General features: G+C 41.2%; 1 protein-coding gene across 3 annotated transcripts in view; it reads left to right on the forward strand.

Annotated features, from left to right (window-relative positions):
• ELOC (elongin C) overlaps positions 1-8538 on the forward strand; it is a 32628-nt gene extending 24090 nt beyond the window's left edge. For all 3 annotated transcript variants that reach the window (XM_017521915.2, XM_017521914.2, XM_037736099.1), the window contains one exon: positions 8115-8538. In XM_017521915.2, coding sequence (XP_017377404.1) covers positions 8115-8305 — 191 coding nt within the window. In that variant the 3' untranslated portion in view covers positions 8306-8538. The remainder of the gene's footprint in view (positions 1-8114) is intronic.
• Positions 8539-17492: the final 8954 nt, after the last annotated feature.

Raw genomic sequence — 17492 nt, forward strand, 5'->3', positions numbered from 1 at the left:
TAGTTTCACTCTTGTTGCTCAGGCTGGAGTACAATGGCACGATCTCACTTACTGCAGCCTCCACCTCCAGGGTTCAAGCGATTCTCTTGCCTCAGCCTCTTGAGTAGCTGGGATTACAGGCATGCATCACCACACCCAGCTAATTTTTTGTAGTTTTAGTAGAGACAAGGTTTCTCCATGTTGGTCAGGCTGGTCTCGGACTCCCAACCTCAGGTGATCCGTGGCCTGGCTGGTCTTGAACTCCTGACCTTAGTTGATCTGCCCGCCTTGGTCTCCCAAAGTGCAGGGCTTACAGGCAGGCACCACACCCGGCCTTTGGCCTGATAATGTTGCATTGGGAAAAAATTGTTTTCTGCCATTTTCTGTTTTCCGTCATGTATCCTATAAGTTTTAACAAGACCAAATTGATTATTTTGTAGTAAGAAAGTATTTCCCTACATTAGTTTCCATAGTCAGCCTTTTAACCAAACTGGTGATTTGTGTTCCTAGCTAGATAAAAAGTTTATTGATAAAAGTTGCCACGTTCCAAATCTATTCTGAACATTTTTCCTTGAAGTAAAATTCACATAATATAAAAGCAGCTGTTTTAAAGTGTACAATTTAGTGGCATTTGCTATATTCACAGTATTTTGCAGCCATCTCCTCTGTCTAGGTCCAAAACATTTTTATTACTCCAAAATCAAACCCCACACTCATCAGCTGTCACTGTCCCTTCCCATTCTCTACCCTCAGTGTCTGACTGCCACCAGTTGGCTTTCTAATTTGCCTGTTTTGGAAATTTTATATAAATTGAATCATAACAGTATATGGCCTTTTGGTATCTAGCTTTTGTTATTTGTCATGTATTCAAGGTTCATTCATGTGGTGTATGTACAGTACTTCATTCTTTTTTATGACTGAATAATATTCCATTCATCCAGATGTGAATATTTTAGTTTGTTTATTCATCAGTTGACAAATATTTGAGCTGTTGACACATTTTGGCTACGATGAGTAGTTCTGTGAACATTTGTGTACAAATATTGTTTGAATACCAGCTTTCAGTTCTTTTGGATGTCTTCTTAGAAGTGCAGTTGCTAAATGGGAAAAAAAAAAAAAAAGAAGTGCAGTTGCTTGATCATAATGACAATTCTGTTTAACTTTTGGAGGAGCCACAAAATTGTTTTCACAGTGGCTGAATTGTTTTACGTTTCTGCCAATAGTGTCCTATTCTTCCAGTTTGTATATGTCCTGACCAATATTTGTTAGTGTCTTTTTTTCTTACTGCTGTCTTAATGGGTGTGAAGTGGTTATCTAGTGGGTTTTCGGTTGGTTGGTTGTTGGTGGTTGTGTTTTGAGATAGTTTCACTCTGTCACCCAGGCTGGAGCATAGTGGTACAATCTCCACTTACCACAACCTCCACCTCCCAGGTTTAAATGATTGTCGTGCCTTAGACTCCTTCGTAACTGGAATTATAGGTGCACACCACCACGCCCAGCTAATTGTTTTGTATTTTTGGTATCGACGGTTGTTGCTATGTTTCCCAGGCTGGTCTTGAATTCCTGGCCTCAAGCGATCAGCTCACCTGGGCCTCAAAAAGTACTGGGATTATAGACTTGAGCCCCTGCACACCCAGCCTATCTGATGTTGTTTTTTTTTTTTTGAGACGGAATCTCGCTCTGTCGCCCAGGCTAGAGTGCAGTGGCATGATCTTGGCTTACTGCACCCTCTCCCAGATTCAAGCAGTTCTCCTGTCTCAGCCTCTTGAGTAGCTGGGATTACAGGCACTTGACACCACACCTGGCTAATTTTTGTATTTTCAGTAGAGACAGGATTTTGCCATATTGACTAGGCTGGTGTCAAACTCCTAGCCTCAAGTGATCCACCCACCTCAGCCTCCCAAAGTTGAAGCACATTTTTAATTTTGAAGTGTGATTTATTTTTGGTTTTTGTGTCATATATTAAGAATCTGTTGTCGAATGTAACCCTGTGTTTTCTTAGAGGAGTTTTGTGGGTTTGGCTCTGAAATTTAGGTATTTGGTCTTGAGTTAATTTTTGTTTATGCTGTGAGGTAAGAGATCAGCTTCATTCTTTTGCATGTGGCTATCCCACTACCATTTGTTGAAGAAACCATTTCTCCATGGCACCCTTGTTGAAAATCAGTTGACTGTAGATGTGTGTATTTATGGGCTTTCATTTCTATTCCATTGATCTATATGTCTGTCTTTATGTCAGTACCGCACTTTTGATTACTATAGCTTTGTAGTAAGTTTCAAAATCAGAAAGTATGAAGCCTCCAGTTTTGTTTTTCTGTTTCAAGATTGTTTTGGCTATTTGGGATCCTGTGCAATTCTTTTCTTTCTGGTTTTTGTTGTTGTGTTGTTGTTGTTGTTGAGTTTTTTTGTTTGTTTTTGAGACAGGGTCTTGCTCTGTTGCCCGGGCTGGAATGGAATGCAGTGGCACAAGCCCTCCTAGGCGCAAGTAATCCTCCCACCCCAGCTTCCTGAATAGCTGGAACCACGGGCATGCACCTTTTTTTTTTTTTTTTTTTTTTTTTTTAAGTGACATTGGCCCAGATTGGCCTTGAACTCCTGGCTCAAGCAGTTCTCCCGACTTGGCCTCCTAAAGTGCTGGGATTACAGGTGTGAGCCTGGCCACAATTCTTTTTCTGTGTTTTTACTATGGAGATTTTAAAACCTACTCAGAAGTAAAGACAACTGTGTAATACACCTCCATGTCTCCATCATCCAGCTTCAATAGTTATTAACATTTTGCCAATCTTTTGCTCTGTCTCCCATGCTGGAGTATCATGGCACAGTCTTGGCTCATTGCAACCTCCGCCTCCCAGGTTCAAGCAATTCTCTTCCCTCAGCCTCTTGAGTACCTGGTATTACAGGCATGCCGCCACTACACCCAGCTAATTTTAGTATTTTTAGTAGAGACGGGGTTTCACCATGTTGCCTAGGCGGCTCTTGAACTCCTGACCTCAAGCAGTCCACCTGCCTCGGCCTCCCAAAGTGCTGGGATTACAGGCGTGAGCTGCTGCGCCCAGCCTGTTTTGCCAATCTTAAGTCATTTCATTATCCCTACTTTTTTGGAGTATTTCAAGCACGTGCTTGATGTTGTGTCATTTCAGTTGCAAAATCTGCAGTAGTTCCCCTGTACCTTTTCTTTTTTTTTAAGTCCATTAACTTTACAGAGAAGCAAGGTCATTTGTGTGTGCTGTCCGTATTTCAGATTGAATTATATTTGAGTTTTATTCTGTAAACTCATAGTTAAAATTCCAGAGACTTGATAAGATGCTGGTTCATTTTTCTAGGCAAAGGATCCTTTGTAGGTAGCACTCTTGTATTCCTATTGTATCACGTCTTTGAGCAGTGTCAAGCTTGATCGGTGGGTTCCAGAGTGGTAAGGCTGATTCATTCATGAAAAATTCCCTACTCTGATTTAGCACTCGTTGTGATTGTTGTTGAGATTTACTTTGAGATTACAAAACAGTGATTTCCCAATTCTGTAAAATTTTTTTGCATTCATTAGCTAGAATTTTCCTATAAGATACTATTTGGTTACATTGAAATACATTCTATGGGAAAGACAATAAAGACTTGATTTTTTTTTCCCTTTTAAATATAATTTTTCAGAGTAATGGATTAGTTCTTCAACATCATCCAATAGTAAAGAGTGTTTTGTTTTTGAGTGTTTGCATGTCATCATGAACTCATGACTTTATACTTAATGTTTTTCTGTCTGTTGCAGTCACTCTTAGTGATACTCAGCCACTTGCTTCATTTTTATGTCAGAAAGAGCCACATTGTGTTAGCTCCTGTGTCCTTTTGACGTGACTCTGTTAGTCTTGAAGAGCTGTACTACTTTCTGTAATAAGATATTTTAGGCATGTCATGTACATTGTTCCCCAGTCCTGAAAACAGCTGTTTCTCAAAAAATCCCTGTTGTGTTTTAAGATAAAATGGTAATTAGGGGCCCCAATCTGGGTGCTAAAGATACTTATTGCTCCTTGGTTGAATTGCACCTCCCATTCCACACACAGACACACACACACCCCCCATAGCAATCTGCTCCTTGGTTGAATTGCACCCCCCAGCATACACACACTTACCCACCCGATGGCTGTGATAATCTGATTAATTGCTTTTGGGCTTTTCCACAGGACAATGCAAGGAAGTACTTTAGGGGGAAAAAAAATCACAAATGCCAACAGAATTTTAATTGAAAATTAATTTCATTTTATAACAACAGGCTAGAAACAAAGAGCTTTTGCTTTTTATAAATTTGATCTTCTTTAATTTAAACACAAGATTTTTATCTTGGAAGGATCAGGAAAACATTCAGCTCCAAACTACTGTTTGCATGAAAGCAATGAAGTACTGATAACATGCTACAGCGCATATGCACCTCCACAGCATACTAAGTAAAAGAACCCAGACACAAAATGTGACATATTTGTATGATTCCATTTATGTGAAATATCCAGAATAAGTAAATCCATAGAGACAGAAAGCAGATTGGTGTTTGCCAGAGGCTAGGGGGTGAGAAAGATAAGGAATAACTGCTTAATGGATTACTGGGTTTTAATTTGGAATGATGAAAATGTTTGGGAACTATATAGAAGGGATAGTTGAACAACATTGTAAATATGCTAAACGCCACTCAATTGTACACTTTAAAATGGTTAATTTTGGCCAGACGTGGTGGCTCACACCTGTAATCCCAGCACTTTGGTAGGACAGGGCAGGCGGATCACAAGGTCAAGAGATCGAGACCATCCTGGCCAACACAATAAAACCCCATCTCTACTAAAAATACAAAAAATTTAGGCATGGTGGCATGCGCCTGTGGTCCTAGCTACTCTAGGGGGCTGAGGTGGAAGAATCGTTTGAACCCAGGAGGCAGAGGTTGCAGTGAGCCGAGATTTTACCACTGCACTCCAGCCTGATAACAGAGCAAGACTCCGTCTCAAAAAAAAAATATGGTTAATTTTGTGTTATATGAATCTCACCTTTTAAAAAATCACTAATGTTTGTCTAGTATCAAAGGCTTTAATAAGTGCCTATTGGCAATATTTCAGACATGGAGTCAAGAAAAAGGGAGTTCTAGTTATTGGCAAACCAAACATTTACCTCATTATTGTGAATTATTTGCTGAGTTCTTCTGTACTCCTTTCTCTCTCCTCCACTATACCCCCAAACAACAGAGACATAAAAAGCATTTAACATCTACAAATATACTTTGAGTATACAGTATTTTAAAACTTTTATATAGTATTTTAAAATAAAATACTTAAAACTTTTTAAAATACTATATAAAAGTTTTAAAATACTGTATTCTCAAAGTATATTTGTAGATGTTAAATGCATTTTATATTCAGTACACAGTGCTAGTACTAGACTGCTAAATGATAGAACCTTTATGTAGCTACAGAAATTTTGAGGAATGACTGAAAAACTGTTTATGAAATGCTGTTAAACAAAGGAAAATGTCGGCCAGGCACAGTGGCTCATGCCTGTAATCCCAGCACTTTGGGAGGCCGAGGCAGGTGTATCATTTGAGGTTGGGGGTTTGAGATCACCTGGCCAACATTGAGAAACTCTGTCTCTGTCAAAAATACCCAAAAAATTGGCCAGGCGTAGTGGCACATATCTGTAATCCCAACTACTCAGGATGCTGAAGTAGGAGAATTGCTTGATCCCGGGAGGTTTGGGTGAGCCGAGATTGTGCCATTGCACTCCAGCCTGGGCAACAAGGGAAGAAAAAAAAAAAAAAATCCCTAATGCAATCTCATTAACATGATCATATTTTTTTAAAAAAACTAAAGGAGGAGGCCAGGCACGGTGGCCCACGCCTGTAATCCGAGCACTTTGGGAGGCCGAGGCAGGCAGATCACCTTAGGTCAAGAGTTTGAGACCAGCCTGACCAACATGGAGAAACCCAGTCACTACTAAAAATACACAATTAGCCAGGCGTGGTGGCACATGCCTGAAATCCCAGCTACTCGGGAGGCTGAGACAGGAGAATCGCTTGAACCCAAGAGGCAGAGATTGCAGGAAGCTGAGATCACGCCATTGCACACCAGCCTGGGCAGCAAGAGCAAAACTCCATCTCCAAAAAAAAAAAAAAAAAAAAAAAAAAATACACTAAAGGGGGAAACAATGGAATTCCTTTCTTGAAATGTTTCTTTTGCTTATTTGTTTGAGACAGGGGTCTCCCTCTGTTGCCCAGGCTGGAGTACAGTGGTGCCATCATGGCTCACTGCAGCCTCAAACTCCTGGGTCAAGCAATCCTCCTACCTGAGGCTCCTCAGTAGCTAAGACTACAAGTGGGTCTCCCAGAGTGCTGTGATTACAGGCATGAGCCACCATGCTCAGACCATTTATTTTTAGTATTTTTCTTATTATTTTAGTTAAATAGTTAAAATAGATTTTTGTTTGTTTTTGTTTTGTTTTTGAGGTGGAGTCTCGCTTTTTCACCCAGGCTGGAGTGCAGTGGCATGATCTCAGCTCACTGCTACTTCCACCTCCAGGATTCCAAGTGATTTTATATATTCACGCATTCTCAGAAAAGCCAAATCAGAAAACCTGTTACTTGCCCTGACTTTATTTATTATTTATTGTTATTTTGAGACGGAGTTTTGCTCTGTTGCCCAGGCTAGAGTGCAGTGGCACAATCTCCGCTCACTGCAACTTCCGCCTCACGGATTCGAGTGATTCTCCTGCCTCAGCTTTCCGTGTAGCTAGGATTACTGGCACCCACCACTGCACCCATCTAAATTTTTATGTTTTTAGTACAGACTGGGTTTTACCTTGTTGGCCGGGCTGGTCTTGAAATCCTGACATCGTGATTCACCTGCCTTGGCTTCCAGTGCTGGGATTACAGGTGTGAGCCACCACACCCGGACCCTGACTTGATTTTTACATGGCAATTCAGTACAACACAGGGATCCTGATAATCCATAAAGACTTGATTCCCTGGACTGACCTTTTTCAAAAATGATTTTACTTTTTTATCCTGCTTACCCTTCAGTAATCATGCCACCAAGATTCTTGGGAAAAGCTACTTAAGTTTTCAACCCACAAAGAGAGAATTAGAATTTTAAAATTCAGTCTTGAAGAATTTGAAGTATTATCTTCTTTTTTTTTTGAAATGGAGTTTTGTTCTTGTTGCCCAGGCTAATTTTGTGTTTTTAGTAGAGACGGTGTTTTAACCATGTTGGTCAGGCTGGTCTCAAACTTCTGACCTCAAATGATCTGCCCACTTTGGCCTCCCAAAGTGCTGGAATTACAGGCATGAGCCACCGCACCTGGCCCTCAAGTACTATCTTAATAAAGGTTTTTTTTTAATGTTTTTGGCCAGTTGCAATGGCCCAAGCCTTTAACCTTAGCACTTTGGGAGGCTGAGGCAGGCTCCTAAAGTTTTGGATTCACTTGAGTCCAGGAGTTCAAGACCAGCAAAACCCTGTCTCAACAAAAAATACAAAAGCTTGGTGTGGTGGCGCTCACCTGTTGTCCCAGCTACTCAAGGAGGCTGAGATGGGAGGATCACTTGAACCCAGGAGGCAGAGGTTGCAGTGAGCCGCAACCATGCCACTGCACTCCAGCCTGGGCAACAGAGTGAGACCTGTCTCAAAATTAAAACTTAAAAAAAAAAACAAAACACTTTTTTTATGTTGTTAATACTAAAAAATTAGAATTCCATAATTTGTTTGGTGCTAATTAAGGTTATTTTAAAGATGATTAGTTTGCTAGGGCTGCCAAAACCACAACTGGATGGCTTGAACAACAGAACTATTATTTTGTCACAATTCTGGAGTGTAGACGTTGAAAATTAGGGTGTTGGCACAGTTGGTCTCTTCTGAGGCTCTCTTCTTGTCTTGTACACGACCATCTTCTCCCTGTCTTCACGCGATTTTCCTTCTGCCCATCTCTGTCCTGATCTCTTCTTATAAGAACACCAATCATAATGGATTGTCACCTAATGAACTCTTTTAACTTAATTACCATTTTAAAGATCTTATCTCTAAATACAGTCACATTCTGTGATACTAGGGGTTGAGACTTCAACATATGACTTTGGGGAACCCAGTTCAGCCAGTAACATACATAATTCTTTTGTTTTACAGGTCAATTTGCTGAGAACGAAACCAATGAGGTCAATTTTAGAGAGATACCTTCACATGTGCTATCAAAAGTATGCATGTATTTTACGTACAAGGTTCGCTACACTAACAGCTCCACTGAGATTCCTGAATTCCCAATTGCACCTGAAATTGCACTAGAACTGCTGATGGCTGCGAACTTCCTAGATTGTTAAATAAAATAAATTATAATAAACTGTTAACTCTTTTCAGTATTTAATACCTGTAGTTCAGTTAGTAATTTTTTCTTATATAGCATGTTGCCTGTATGCAGTTGAACTGTATAAAGTTCAGTGCAAAGCAGATTATCTTCTGTTTTTTGCATAGCAATCAAAGTTGGAATTCGTTTGCTACATCAACAAATTAAGGACATTTTCACAAACTGAGAAATAAACAAATATGCCAATTCGTAGGTGGTTTTGCCTTATCCTTTGAATGTGACTTAAAATCAGCAATGATGATATAGTAAATACTGAAATTTAGGCATAAATGAACACGTTCTACAGGGAAATAATGGGGCTAAGTACTTTTGTGTTTTTAGTGGTTTTCTTTAGAAATCTATTCTGATCTTACAGCCGCCGTTAGCATTACTAGAGTTATGCAAATAATTGCATTATAAACATGTTTATAACTTAGACAAAACATTGATTTTTATAACTCTCCAAGTATGAGCTGAAATTTCTTACGTCTTTTGATAAACTGCAGTATTCTTTAAGTGTACCTTGTCATTTTGTTTATTGTTACAATTTAAGAACTTTATTTAAAAACAATTTTGGAAGGTTACTAGGTACAGCTTTTGGAGAAGTAACTGTTTGAATTGTAGTCCATGGTCAACAAGCAAACTACATAACTTAGAGTTCTTCTGCATTATACATTTTGGATAATTCAAAGTACTGTATTTGCATTGACTATAAAGCTTCCTTTGCAGTTTTTATTCTTCCTTCATAATCCCTTGTGATTACACTTCGAGTTGTTTAAATGTATTTTAAAAGACTCACTATTAACTTTATTCAGATCTTAAAAGCTACACCTTTCTGAACGATTTTAGTCTTTCTCCGAATTTGGATATTATGAAATAACGTGAAGAGATACAGTGAAAATCTTATAATCCACTTAAGATATCCTACATGAATTATTTTTATTAAAATATGTCCCAATAAATATACCCATAATCAGTGGGTCTTCTACTGAAGTCAAGCTCATTCAGCTTTTCTATTTAGCAGCCAAAAATTTTTTTGAAAAAGTATTGACAGCATCTTTGTGCATGGGAAAAGCAGCACTGGAGATGGGTTTAGTATTTATCTCAGAGGTGGAACAAAGCTGTCATTATAGGGTCCATAAACTTAACTCTATAGCTTATTTAAGACTGGCTTAATATGGCTGAGCACAGTGGCTCGAGCATGTAATCCTAGCAGTTTGGGAGGATGAGGTGGGCAGATCACTTGAGGCCAGGAGTTTGAAACCAGCCTGGCCAACAAGGCAAAACTCTGTCTCTACTAAAAATGCAAAAATTAGCCAGGCCATGTTGGCATACGCCTGTTAGCCCAGCTACTCATGAAGCTGGGGCATGAGAATCGCTTGAACCTGGGAGGTGGAGGTTATAGTGAGCTGAGATTGCGCCACTGCACTCCAGCCTGGGTGACAGAGCAAGATTCCATCTCAAAAAAAAAAAAAAAAAGACTGGCTTAATATGGACCAGCTTTTCTGGAAACTGCAAAAACCATACACAAAAGTAAATTTTCCTCTTAAACGTTATACATTCCAGTTTATTGAAAGCATTTAAATATAAATTACCTATTTTTAGTAACTTTTTTTTTAAGCTGTTCCTTGCAGAGCAGGGCTAACTTCTAGGCAGTATGCCCAGAGCCGCCTTAGTAACTTCTTAAGCTATACTGGTACATGTCTTAGTATAGAAGATTATTTATCAAGTACAAGAATTATATTCTGCCACAGTGACAAATAATACCAAATATAAACCTGAATGGTGAATTTCCAAAATCAAGGTCAGGCTGGGCAAGGTGGCTCACGCCTGTAATCCCAACACTTTGGGAGGCCAAGGTGGGTGGATCACTTGAAATCAGGAGTTCCACAGCAGCCTGGCCAACATGGTGAAACCCTATCTCTACAAAAAACAAAAATTAGCTGGGCATGGTGACACACACCTGTAATCCCAGCTACTTGGGAGGCTGAGGCAGGAGAATTGCTTGATCCTGGGAGGCAGAGGTTGTGGTAAGCCAAGACTGCCATTGCATTCCAGTTTGGGCAACAAGAATGAAACTTAATCTCAAAAAAAAAAGGCACATTCATAACTAGAAATAAAGTTTAACTTTGACCAGTTTTTATACGTTACTTTATGTGTTGGATATTGAAGTAACCTTAAGCTGAAGGCATTAAAACTGAATCAAAGATTAGGTAAACCTGTATATCTTTTTTTTTTTTTTTTTTTTTTTTTTTTTTTTTATGAGACGGAGTTTCGCTCTTGTTACCCAGGCTGGAGTGCAATGGCGCGATCTCGGCTGACCGCAACCTCCGCCTCCTGGGTTCAGGCAATTCTCCTGCCTCAGCCTCCTGAGTCGCTGGGATTACAGGCACACGCCACCATGCCCAGCTGATTTTTTGTATTTTTAGTAGAGACGGGGTTTCACCATGTTGACCAGGATGGTCTCGATCTCTTGACCTCATGATCCACCCGCCTCGGCCTCCCAAAGTGCTGGGATTACAGGCTTGAGCCACCGCGCCCGGCCAAACCTGTATATCTTGAAGCACATGGTACTTGCATGTTAATAAAGGCTGAGTTTTGACTGAAAGGTGTGATGAACACTTTGTGTTTGATTTTTTTTTTTAGACTTAATTTTTTTAGGTGGAATCTCACTCTGTCTTGCAGGCTGGAATGTGGTGGCGCAATCTTGGCTTACTGCAACCTCTGCCTCCCAGATTCAAGCAGTTCTCTGCCTCCCCTCACAAGTAGATGGGATCACAGGCACCCACCACCACACCTGGCTAATTTTTTTTTGTATTTTTAGTAGAGACGGGGGTTTCGCCATCTTGGCCAGGCTGGTCTTGAACTCCTGACCTCATGATCCACCACCTTGGCCTCCCAAAATGCTGGGACTACAGGTGTGAGTCACCATGCCTGGTCCAATTTTTTTTTTCTATTTTTCTTTTAGCCTTAATTTCTTTTCTTTTAGACTTAATTTTCTTCTGAGAATTCATTAAACTTTGTCTCAGGACATTCTGCCATATGACTGAATATGGGTAGTTTTTACTTGGTTAAATTTAAGACCTAACACTGAAATCTTAAGTTTTGTGACACTTGGTAGTTTACTTTTCAAATTATGTGCAGATCTTATTTTTTCTACATAAAAATAACCACAAAATGCTTTACTTTATTCACTTATTTGATTTTTACACTAGGCTATGCTTTAAAAAAAAAAAAAAAAAAAGATGGGGTTTCACCATGTTGGCCAGGCTGGTCTCAAACTCCTGATCTCAAGTGATCCACCCACCTCGGCCTCCCAAAGTGCTGGGATTACAGGCGTGAGGCACCACACATGGCTTAGGTTGTGCTTTTTAAGTTGCTTATCTTTCATGCAGTTATCAATCTGCCTTTTTCAATTTTTTTTTTTAATTTTTAGAGAGTCTTGCTCTGTTGCCCACATTGAAGTGCATTGGTTTGATCATTGCTCACTGTAGCCATGGCTCACCTGTAGCCTTGGCCCAGGTGATCCTCCCAGCCTCCTAAGCTAGAACTACAGGCATGCACTATTGTGCCTAATTTTTTTTCTTTTTAATCTTTTGTAGAGACAGAGTCCCACTTTGTTGCTCAGGTTCATCACGAACTCCTGGGCTCAAGCAGTCCTCTCGTCTCAACTTCCCAAATTGCTGGGATTACAGGTGTAAGCCACCATACCCAGCCAATCTCTCTTCTTAAAAGTAGGGAGATACTTGTTGATACTTGGTGACACTCGGTAGTTTACTTTTTTTATAGGATTTATCTTAGGTGGTAAATTCAGCTCATGATAACAGAGAAATACATTTAGAGACATCTTACTATAACATGGAGCTGTCATCTTAGTGTAATTTTGCTAAGTTTATCAATATTATTCTTTGAAAATAGTGCACATATTCTGAGAAATAATACAAAATTATGGTTTAATGGCCAGGTGCAGTGGCTCACGCCTGTTTTCCTAGCACTTTGGGAGGATCACTTGAGGCCAGGAGTTCAAAACCAGCCTGGGGAACACAGCGAAACTTCATCTCTACTAAAAATACAAAAATTAACTGGGTGCAGTGGTGTGTGCCTGTAGTTTCAGCTATTCAGGAGGTTGAGGCAGCAGGGTCACTTGAGCCATGGAGGTGGAGGTTGCAGCAAGCCAAGATGACAATGTAGCACTCCAGCGGGTGACATAGTAAGATTCTGTCTGTAAAGGAAAAAATTCTTGGCTGGGTGCACTGGCTCACACCTGTAATCCCAGCACTTTGGGAGGCTGAGGTGGGTGGATCACTTGAGGTCAGGAGTTCAAGACCAGCCTTGGAAATGTGGTGAAATCCCTCTAGTAAAAATACAAAAATTAGACAAGCATAGTGGTGCATGCCTGTAATCCCAGCTGCTTGGGAGGCTAAGGCAGGAGAATGAATGACTTGAACCCGGGAGGCAGAGGTTGCAGTGAGGCAAGATCATGCCATTGCACTCCAGCCTGGGTGACAAAGTGAAACTCCATCTCAAAAATAAATTTTTTTTTAATTGTCTATAGAAGTTTCATACAAATTAAAGTTTTAATGTATCCAAATTTAGTAGTGCTAAGTTGAGCCTCTGATTGCCTGAATCTAAGTTCCATAGAGCACTTAATGTCTGGTAGTCAGAGATGCCATTAATCTTTTGTGTATTGTGTTTTATTTGCAATATCTGGTTTAATTCCAGGCCAGTCATTTGTTGTAAGGTTTTATATTCCTATTAGGCTAAACTCTTAAGTATTAAACCTAATGGTCTTTTTTCTTTGTTTTGTTTTTTTGAGACAGAGTCTCACTGTCACCAGGCTGGAGTGCAGTGGTGTGATCTCGGCTCACTGCAACCTCTGCCTCCTTGGTTCAAGTGATTCTCCTGCCTCAGCCTCCCGAGTAGCTGGGACTACAGGCGTGTACCACCACCCACAGCTAATTTTTTTGTATTTTTAGTAGAATTGGGTTTCACCATGTTGGCCGAGATTGTCTCGATCTCCTGACCTCGTGATCTGCCCGCCTCAGCTGGGATTACAGGCGTGAGCCACTGTGCCCGGCCCTGGTGTATTTATTTAAACAAATATTTATTAGCCTAGAAATATTGTATATTAGCACACTAGCCTGGGAGTGTGAAAGTCTGGCATCTTGTGTTTATTAGCCATGTGACCTTGAACAAGTCCCTGTGCCTCCATTTTACATCTATAGAATTAGGAGTTTGCACATCTATCTATAGGATAATACCAACTTTTAAAAAATTGATGAACAAGCTTGTGTTTGTGGCTGTTGTTTAAACCTAAGATTGTATAACATTGCAGATGATTAGATGAGAGTGATGAACTAGAGAGAAAATAGGGCTTTTTGCTGCCTCTGGATTAGGCACAAAATATTACAGTCATTATTAAATATATTAGCTAAATGAATTTAGAATTCTTGTAGTTTTTATTGCCTGCTATATAGAGAAAACCCTGTTTTAGCAATTGTTGTCAGTAATTGCTGATATAAAAGGAAATGTATGGGCCACGCACGGTGGCTCACAGCTAAAATCCTAGCACTTTGGGAGGCCGAGGTGGGGGGAATCACAAGATCAGGAGTTCAAGACCAGTCTGGCTAATATGATGAAACCCCATGTACTAAAAATACAAGAACTAGCTGTGGGTGGTGGCAGGCACCTGTAGTCCCAGTTACTCAGGAGGCTGAGGGAGGAGAATCACTTGAACCCAGGAGGCAGAGGTTGCAGTGAGCCAATATCATGCCACTGCACTCCATGCTCACTGCAGTGAGCCTGGGCGACAGAGCAAGACTCCATCTCAAAAAAAAAAAAAAAAAAGAAATGCATGTGCTATTTCATACCAATATATTTAATGCCAAGTGAACCTCCAGCTTATTTTGCATTCATGTACTAACTTCGTTAACCTCCTGAATTAGGCACATACATATTTTATCTCCTTTGTGGATCACTAGCTGAAAACAGAAGACAAATTTTTAATGCCCTTTGGAATATTCCATTTACATCATCCTTATTCTCTTGTTTGATTCCTTCACCTTAGAGTTTTTAATTGGTAATTTGTTGTTGTTGTTGTTAACAGATATGGTCTCCACTCTGTTGCCCAGGCTGAAGTGCAGTGGCTATTCATAGGCACAATCATAGCACACTGCAGCCTTCCACTCAGCCTCAAGCAATCATTCTGCCTCAGCCTCCTATAGCTAGGACTGCAGGCACACACACCTCCACCCAGCTAGGGAAATTTTAAAGTTGCTTTGAGATAGATCTCATGGTCTTAATCATCAAATTATTCTATAGATTTAGTATTTTTGTATGATGGTACTCTCTTATGGGACAGACAAAAGCACGTCAGAATTAGACTTTTTCCCCTCTGTTTAGTCCATTTCCATGCTGCTGATAAAGACATGCTTGAGACTGGGCAATTTACAAAAGAAAGGTTTAATCGACTTACAGTTCCACATGGCTGGGGAGCCCTCATAATCATGGTGGAAGGTGAAAGGCATATCTCACATGGTGACAAGAGAAGAGAGTTTGTACAGAGAAACTCCCCGTTTTTAAAACCATCAGATCTCGTGAGACTTATTCACTATCACAAGGACAGCATGGGAAAGACCTGCCCCCATGACTCAAGTTACCTCCTACTGAGTCCTTCCCAGAATATGTGGAAATTCAAGATGAGATTTCGGTGGGGACACAGCCAAACCATATTCCATTCCTGGCCCCTCCTAAATCTCATGTTCTTACATTTCACACTCAATCATGGGCCAGGCACAGTGGCTCATGCCTGTAATCCCAGCACTTTGGGAGGCCAAGGTGGGAGGATCACTTGAGGTCAGGAGTTTTGAGATTAGCTTGGCCAACATGGCGAAACCCCATTTTTACCAAAAATACCAAAATTAGCCAGGCTAATTTTACAGTGGGATTACAGGTGGATGCCTGTAATCCCAGATATTCAGGAGGCTTAGACAGGAGAATTGCTTGAACCTGGGGGGCAGAGGTTGCAGTGAACTGAGATTGTACCACTGCACTCCAGCCTGGGTGACAGAGCAAGACCCTGTCTCAAAAAAAAAATCACTCATGCCTTCCCAACAGTCCCCCATGTCTTATTTCAGCATTAACTCAAAAATCCACAGTCCAAAGTCTCATCTGAGACAAGGCAAGTCCCCTCCACCTATGAGCCTGTAAAATAAAAGCAAGTTAATTCGTTACTTCCTAGATACAATGGGGGTTTAGGCTTTGGGTATATTCAGCCATTCCAAATGGGAGAAATTGGCTAAAACAAAGGGGCTACAGGCCACATGCAAGTCTGAAATCCAATGGGGCAGTCAAAGCTCCAAAATGATCTTTGACTCCATGTCAAAACACATCCATGTTATGCTGATGCAAGAGGTGGGTTCCCATGGGCGTGGGAAGCCCCACACCTGTGGCTTTGCAGGATGCGCCTCCCTCCCAGCCGCTTTCATGGGCTGGTGCTGAGTCTGCAGCTTTTCCAGGCAGACAGTGCAAGCTGTCAATGGATCTACCATTCTGGGATCTGGAGGACAGTGGTCTTCTCACAGCTACTCTAGGAGTGCTCCAGTAGGGACTCTGTCTGGGGGCTCTGAACCCACATTTTTCATTTTTGTTTTTGTTTTTTGACACAGTTTCACTGTCCAGGCTGGAGTGCAGTAGTGCAATCTTGGCTCACTGCAACCTCCACCAGGTTCAAGTAATTCTCCTACCTCAGCCTCCCAAGTAGCTGGGTATGCACCACCATGCCTGGCTAAATATTTTGTATTTTTAGTAGAGACAGGGTTTCACCACACTGGCCAGGTTGGTCTCAAACTCCTGTCCTTAGGTGATCCACCCACCTTGGCCTCTAAAAGTGTTGGGATTACAGGAGTGAGCCACCACACCTCACCCTGACCCCACATTTTTCTTCCACACTGCTCTATCAGAGGTTCTCCATGAGTACCCTGCCCCTGCAGCAAACTTCTGCCTGGACATCCAGGCATTTCCATACATCTTCTGAAATCTAGACAGGTTCCCAAACCTCATTTCTTGACATCTGTGCACTCGCAGGCTCAACACAACATGAAAGCTGCCAAGGGTTGAGGCTTGCACCCTCTGAAGTCACGGCCCAAGCTCTATGTTGGCCCCCTTCAGCCATGGCTGGAGTGGCTGGGACAGGGCACCAAGTGCCTAGGCTGAACACAGTACAGGGACTCTGGGCCCAGTCCCCAAAATCACATTTTTTTGAGGTAGAGTCTTGCTCTGTCACCCAGGCTGGAGTGCAGTGGCACAATCTCAGCTCACTGCAACCTCCACCTCCCAGGTTCAAGTGATTCTCCTGTCTCAGCCTCCTGAGTAGCTGGGTTGACAGGCACATGCCGTGCTAACATGCCCAGGTAATTTTTGTATTTCTTGTAGAGATGGGGTTTTGCCATGTTGGCCATGCTGTTCTCGAACTCCTGACCTCAAGTGATCCACCTGCCTTGGACTCCCAAAGTGCTAAGATTACAGGTGTGAGCAACTGCACCGGCCCCAAAATCACTTTTCCTCCTATGTCTCCAGGCTTGTGATGGGAGGGGCTGCTGTGGAGACCTCTGACTTGCTCTAGAGACATTTTTTTCCATTGTCTTGGGAACTTACATTCCACTCCTTATTGTGCAAATTTATGCAGCAGGCTTAGATTTCTCCTCAGAAAATGGAATTTTCTTTTCTATTACATTTTCAGGCTGCAAATTCTCTGAACTTTTATGCTCTGCTTCCCTTATAAAACTGAATGCCTTTAACAGCACCCAAGCCACCTTTTGAATGCTTTGCTGCTTATAAATTTCCTCTGCTAAATACCCTAAGTCATCTCTCTCAACTTCAAAGTTCCACAAATCTAGTGCAGGGCAAAATGCCTCCAGTCTCTTTGCTAAAACATAGCAAAAATCTCCTTTACTCCAGTTCTCAAGTTCTTGATCTCCCTCTGAGACCACCTCAGCCTGGACTTTATTGTCCACATTGCTATCAACATTTTGGGCAAAGCCATTCAACAAGTCTCTAGGAAGTTCCAAACTTTACCACATTTTTCTGTCATCTTCTAAGCCCTCCAAACTGTTCCAACCTCTGCGTGATACCCAGTTCCAAAGTCACTTCCACATTTTTGGATA

The sequence above is a fragment of the Cebus imitator genome, unplaced genomic scaffold (assembly GCF_001604975.1).
Source record: "Cebus imitator isolate Cc_AM_T3 unplaced genomic scaffold, Cebus_imitator-1.0 Scaffold22, whole genome shotgun sequence".
NCBI classification, from domain to species: Eukaryota; Metazoa; Chordata; class Mammalia; order Primates; family Cebidae; genus Cebus; species Cebus imitator.